Raw genomic sequence first — 6,349 nt, 5'->3', positions numbered from 1 at the left:
GGCATCGGTTGGCAGGTGGTGAGCAATTGTATTGTGCATCACTTATTTTGTATATTCTTTTATTATTATTATTTTCCCTTCCTTTCCTATTAAACTGTCTTTATCTCAACCCATGAATTTTACTTTTTTTTTTTTTTTTCTGATTCTCTCCCCCTTCCCACTGCGGGGGGGGGAAGTGAGCAAACGGCTGTGTGGTGTTTAGCTGCCTGCCGGGTTAAACCACAACAACTAGAAAGCCTGAAAAAAACTAAAAAAGAGCCTATAAATGCATCAGTTTACTGCTCACCATCAAGGTCACTGATACAGCGTATCCTCAAATAAAATCTCACAATATGATATCCCTTACAGTCTTCTGTCAGGAAGGAAGTTTATGATACTTACTTTCATTATTTTTGGCCGTACTGTGCCAACTGGCACTTTAGATTTTAGTCACTTTGATCATTCCTCAAAAGAAAAAAAAAATTTTTTTTTTTTCTTTTGAAAAGCCAAGTAAGTTGAGTTGTTTCTTGGTTATCTAGATCTCTTAAAAATATTTTTGGAGCTACTCTGAAGTAAACTGACACTGCTGTCACAAAGTAGGATAATTTAAATGCAAAGGCAAGCACACAAGAATAAGTACCTTATAACCAGAAGAGGCCCTTCAATTCCAAATTCACAAACATTAAAGGATTTGTAAACTATCTATATCATGACAATATAATCTTAAAGGACATTTCAGACAGATAAAGCCTATAGAAAACTTGCCTTGTCTAACCAGATAGGATGCTGGTCGTCCTGAACTCTTCCCCGACTGGAGAGAAAGAATTTGGAGAACGGAATCTGACAGAAACAAAACCAAACCAAACCAGGCTTTAGTGTCACCAGTACGTAGAATGAAAACTTAAGAAATAAAAAGCCTGCCTTAGTAAATGAAATAATACTCTGCTACCTCTGGTACCAGCGCTAGTTGGGTACATAGAACCGGCACAGAGAAACCGGCCACATTAACCCTTTCATTAACCGCTCGCAGCCAGCTCCAGCCCCACGCTGTTCTGTGGTGGCCATTTGTAGCTGTTGTGCAGGATTGTTACCCTGTTAGGACACAACGAGAGGCTGCAGCACAAAAGGTGACTGTTTACATCTAGAATATCTCCTTCATCTCTTAACATGCCAGCATAAAATGGAAATTATTGAAAAATCTAGCATGCATGTATATCGACAGCTCGTCTGTACCCAAGCTGTGTACTTCATAGTTCAAACTTCATACTGAGACATCAGTACTCTAGCAAAGCAGTTCAGAATAATGTAAAAATCACTTTGAATGCAGTGAGAGCAAGAAAGAGGAGGGGCTGTGATAAAAGATAGGAAACAGGCGCGCTGGCTGGCGTGGGTGAGAGGAAAACGTGCAAGCCAGCAATGCCACACTGACTTTCATCCTCCTGACTCCTCATCTGTGAAACAGTGGGCTGTTCTCATATGACGGGACAACGGCATTACGAAGCACTGAACGCCAGTTCATAAGGATGTGTGAACCTCCTTAACGTTGTCATCAGCAAATTACAAAAGTTCCCCAAGTTTCACCAGAAAAGAGCCGAAACTCCCACTTCTTACAAATATTATTTTGTGTCACAGATTCAAAAGCCATAAGTGACAAACCACACCTTTGAGTCTCTGACTGACTCCAGCGAGTCAGCGGGTTAAGCAAATCCTGTTGCAGGGTACAAATCCTACACCAACCTACGTCCATTTGTATTACAGATAAAATGGTTATCACAGAGAATATTCCGGCAACACCTGCTAAGCTTCAATTGCTCTATCTATTCTCTTACTCCAGTAATAGCTAACAGCAGACGTTTAGGTGAACGTATGGTGGATCAAATCTTTAACACAATTGACAGTGTGCCCTCCCACAATCCAGTGATTTACAATTTTGGGAGCTCCCAAGCCAAACGCACGTGCCTGTTCTGTTGTATGAGGATACGTAACAGAAACATAGTGGAATGGACAGCAATAGCAACGAACTGTGACTGTTGAAAGAATTCCCCTTCCACAGAGCTACGGCCAGGACCCCAAGACAGTCTCGTTAGCTTGAAAGACGCGTTAGTTCACCTTTATTTCCTCCCAGTATGGGCCTCCTCGGGTGAACATGAAGTAGTTGTAGAGGTCATCCTTTTGATGAGAGAAGTAAGGGTCTGTATAAATGTTTACCATCCAAGGTCTGCCATCGCCACGGACACGTAAATACAGACTGTTGAAGTTTGACCAGTCATAATACTTCTTCCTAGCAAAAGATCCCTACAAATTATTAATAAATAGAATTATTCCTCCTTCATAAAGGGAAACTTCCATTATGAAGAACAGAGCACTATTGCTTTCATCACTGCCCGCATTATTACGTCAAACAATATCTACTGCGACATAGTGAAAACTGGGTTACTCTTTCATCATACTACCTGCTGATCTCACTGAATTTCCTTCAGCACTGTATTAGAGCCCACAAGTTGCAGTATCACCACTCTGAGGACTCATGTTTTAATTATAAACCACAATCTTGTAACTATCAGAAATCAGAAATCCTTCCTAGGACCAAATCCCCTACCAGGCAAGTACACCAACGCTATGGTGATAGATCAGTAGTTACGTAGTTCCTTAAGTTTAATGTAGTTCATTAAGTTTAATATTCTGTGGTCAGTACTAGATTATTCAGAGGCGATTATAAGAAACTGAAGTGGGATAATTTATCCCCTGTGATAACTTCCCTTTCTATTGAAGACTGACATAAGCACTGGAAGCATTTAATGTTTTCAACACTTTTTGTCATTAACTGTGCATAACAATATGGATTGCAAGCATGTCTAATTCTCAACCGCATTTTTTTTCCAAAGATCTTAAAAGTCCCAGTGTTGTGATTTGCAAATAGGCAGATCCAGGAGTCTTCAGAGAATTACACTGAGGTCACTTGGAGTGATGAGGGGTGGGGGTCAGAGCTATTTTTGGCCAGAATTGCTTAAATCAAGTCAAAACTAGCACCAAAAATTCAGAGGTTTCCCCTTTATTTTACAGCACTACTACAGTTACCTATCAACTGTCCTTCTACCAACTCATCTTATAGGTAATAGGATGAGTAGATCATCAATACATTAATACCAAGGCTGTGGCTACTTGATTTTATGGTTTTGCCAGTTTTGAGCCTTATTACTTAAATAAAGAAGAGCCCTTGCATTTATATTTTCACCCTCTGATTTCAAACTGCATTATAAAGATGGACTGATACACTCCACTACTTCAGAATTAGGAGGTGAAAGTTTGAGTCACATTTGCACAAGCCAGTAGCAGTCCTGGGAATTTAACTCAGGTGAGATTCAACTTGCTAACTTGCTGTTCCATTTCCCTGACCCAGTGTCACCATTTTAATCAGTGTTCATCTGCCTCTCATTTGCCCATTGATTTTGCTCACTCATATTTTCCGCTCTCCAAGTTTCTGGCCCAGAAAAGATTTTACCCGTGTACTTGTGCCGAGTCACAAACAATAGAACGGACTAAAAAGTTAAGCATTTTATACACTGAGTCAAAATGTTCCTTTGCTTTTAAAGGTGCTTAAAAACAAGGAATGAAACAAGCAGTATCAATAACAAGCACATCCATTTCTGGTTCTGGTTTGCTCAATTCTGAGCTATCAAAGATTTGTGTCTCGCTTTTTCTGATGTACAGTAGGAGTCAGACCTTTAAACAGTACATTTCAAAGCATTATTTTCTGTTCCTGTGAGAAAAAAAGATGAGCTCATTCACCTAAACCAAGTTTGATGAATAGGCCAAGTTAAAGCCCAGAAAATTTGTCCTTATAACACATTCAATTAACTTCAAATTTAGAGAGATATCTATTTTAATCATACCAATTTTGGATATAAAGGTTCATTACAGATCCTTCATTTGCAGGGAGGCTGCAAATAGGGCTGTCTTAACGAGTGGATGCCCTATTGTACATAAGTAAATGATCAAACATATATTATTCCTTTTCTAAGAAAGGAAAACAAAATCTAAGAAGAAGTTTAAGTTCCTTCCAGGTCAGAGGATAGAGCAGCAATTACATCCCTGAAGGAATATCTAATACTCCTGGAAGTGATCAGCTTCAATCACAGTAAACAACAGTCCGCTTCTTGTCACTGGGATTACATAAAAATGCTCTCCGATTAAGTAACAGAAGCTATGCAAACATGAAGCTGTACTTACCACTGGTGGTTTAGCTCTCATACTACAATATCCGCTGTATTTTGTCTCCCCATCACGAGGTACTTCCGTATTGAGGGTTCCATACAGCAGAGCAGCCTGGTTATTCCTACCCAATTTGAGGTGAACTTCACTTTTCCCTCCAATCTCTACATCGGAGGAAATAACCCATTTATTTAAATCTTCTTGGCTCCGAAACTCCCACAATACCCTTGTCTGTTCCAACAGGTACTGACTGAATGGATGGCCTCCGGGTCCTATTAAGTAATCTTCGGTCTCCTTCTTCAGCATGCTTAGCTGAGTCTTTAAAACTTCAATGCCCTTCTTAAAACTGAAATCAATATTTTGCCAAGATGTTTTTTTCTCAGGCTGTGACCCTGGCCTCCTGTAGCTGCTATACAATTTTGACATGGAATCGCTGAGGAGAGGTCCAAATAAGGGGTGCAAAACGTTGTGCCTGCAGCATCTACCATGTAAGTAAGCACTGTTCAGGAACGTAACAGTCAGAGCCATATTGGTAAACTTGAAGAATTCACTTCCAGTAAAGCAATTAACAGGTTTGAAATTAATTTAACAACAAAATTAGTGTCCAGAGCTATCTTACTTTAGTTACCGTAGTTTATCTCCACCTTTAATGAAAAAGAGAAAAGATTTAAAAAATTACATATAGGATGCTTGTAAAACTGTTTAATTTTTAAAACAGATATTAACTAGAAATCTAAGCCATTCGAAAAAGGAATAAAAAATAACATCAAGTATCACACTTCCTCAGAGTTCTAGTTTACTTAATGATTTCCACCCTATGTGTCTCGTCACGCCCCCCCCGTGATGTGAAATACTCATGCAAATAAGAAAAACTAAGTAAAATACCTCAAATAAAAGTGAAAATAGAAAAAAGCAATTCCTGTTCATCCCTTTCACTGTAAGTAAGTTTAGGTATTATGAGCCATACCAGCAAAAACAACCTCAGGAAGAATGTTTCTAAAAGACGGCATCTATGTAACTATAAAGTATTATCCCCTGCAAGAAAATCACAAATTCACAACAGGTAGACCCTGCTACCATATGGACCAGAATGACAGTCTTATCTTACAGTCACAGATGACAGGACTTTTCAGGTATGAAGTCCTGCGCCAGCCATACTACATGCTTCTTTCATAAGTCATCCAGCCCCTTGCCCCCTCAACGTATCTGGTTTAGGATTAGAGGTTTGCGAAGATCAAAGCATTTAACACGACAGACTGCAATTCAATAGTTTTTTTTAATAAAGATTTGGAAAAAAAATCTGAAAATCTTCTCTTTGCTTCTCTCTGCATCACTACTGGTAGGAAGAGCTATGCCACATTGCCATTCTTTAATTCACAAGGGAGAGCTCTAATGTTCAATGCTCTGTACAGAGGCTATTATCTCTGACTTATAAAATTAGACAGACTAGTTGCCTGGTTTTGTTTTTTGTGGTTTTTTTTTTCTCTTTTTTTGCCACAGAATAAATCCTAAAACGATGTCAAATCAGTTCATCTCCTCTGAGCTTTTAAGAATGGAGCCAGTCACCCCACGTATGTTCTCTATATGCCACATACTTTCCTTTACTCACAGTAAAATTCACTACTATTATTCTTCTCCTCCGATTAAGCTATTCACCGTGGACTATAACCAGACTGAAGGAAGTCACATTTTTTCTATCACACACTCAGCAAGATAAGAGGCAAGTTCCTAAAAAAAGAAAACCCACGTGCAGGGCTTCCATGTCCCTCGGGACTAAGGTGAAAGCTTTCACACACCACGAAAGCGACGAGCTCGCACAGTGACCCGAGTCATTTCCCGGCCCCGCCCGCAAACCTGCCCCGAACCAAGCATAACCGGCGGACCGGAAAGGTACGGAAAAGCTGCAGCCCGCCGCCAAGCTGAACCCTGCTCAGCACAGGCTCGTCCTTCTTTCCTTCCAGTACCAAGAAGGAGAAAATGGCACATTTTAATAAATCTTACCTTTGCCCGATTTTTGTCCCTACGCAATGTTTTACCAGTAAGCCGATCTAACGCCAGCACCGATACACCGCCCAGCAGCTACAAAGCCCCGGTTTCCAGTGACGGTCTCTCTTGCGCCTCACCGCCACCCCCGCAGGGAACCGCACCGCGGCCTGGG

At 40.3% G+C, this 6,349-nt stretch overlaps 1 protein-coding gene across 4 annotated transcripts in view; it reads right to left on the bottom strand.

Moving 5' to 3' along the window:
- The window catches only part of NDUFAF1 (NADH dehydrogenase (ubiquinone) complex I, assembly factor 1), a 10,711-nt gene extending 4,392 nt beyond the window's left edge, over positions 1 to 6,319 (bottom strand). Inside the window, exons 1-4 of one of the 4 annotated variants that reach the window (XM_009319226.1) lie at positions 6,228 to 6,319; positions 4,210 to 4,835; positions 2,089 to 2,274; positions 745 to 819 (exon numbers count right to left, since the gene is read on the bottom strand). In XM_009319226.1, the coding sequence (XP_009317501.1) occupies positions 745 to 819; positions 2,089 to 2,274; positions 4,210 to 4,719 (771 nt within the window). In that variant the 5' untranslated portion in view covers positions 4,720 to 4,835; positions 6,228 to 6,319. Of the gene's footprint in view, positions 1 to 744; positions 820 to 2,088; positions 2,275 to 4,209; positions 4,836 to 5,786; positions 5,961 to 6,192 lie in introns of those variants that run through there. The other 3 variants (XM_009319227.1, XM_009319228.1, XM_009319230.1) reach the window with 3 other exon arrangements.
- Between the last annotated feature and the right edge of the window lie 30 nt (positions 6,320 to 6,349).

Source organism: Pygoscelis adeliae, unplaced genomic scaffold (assembly GCF_000699105.1).
Source record: "Pygoscelis adeliae isolate BGI_AS28 unplaced genomic scaffold, ASM69910v1 Scaffold22, whole genome shotgun sequence".
Lineage (NCBI taxonomy): Eukaryota > Metazoa > Chordata > Aves > Sphenisciformes > Spheniscidae > Pygoscelis > Pygoscelis adeliae.
The sequence above is the reverse complement of the archived record's forward strand: the minus strand, read 5'-3'. Positions and strand labels throughout refer to the sequence as shown.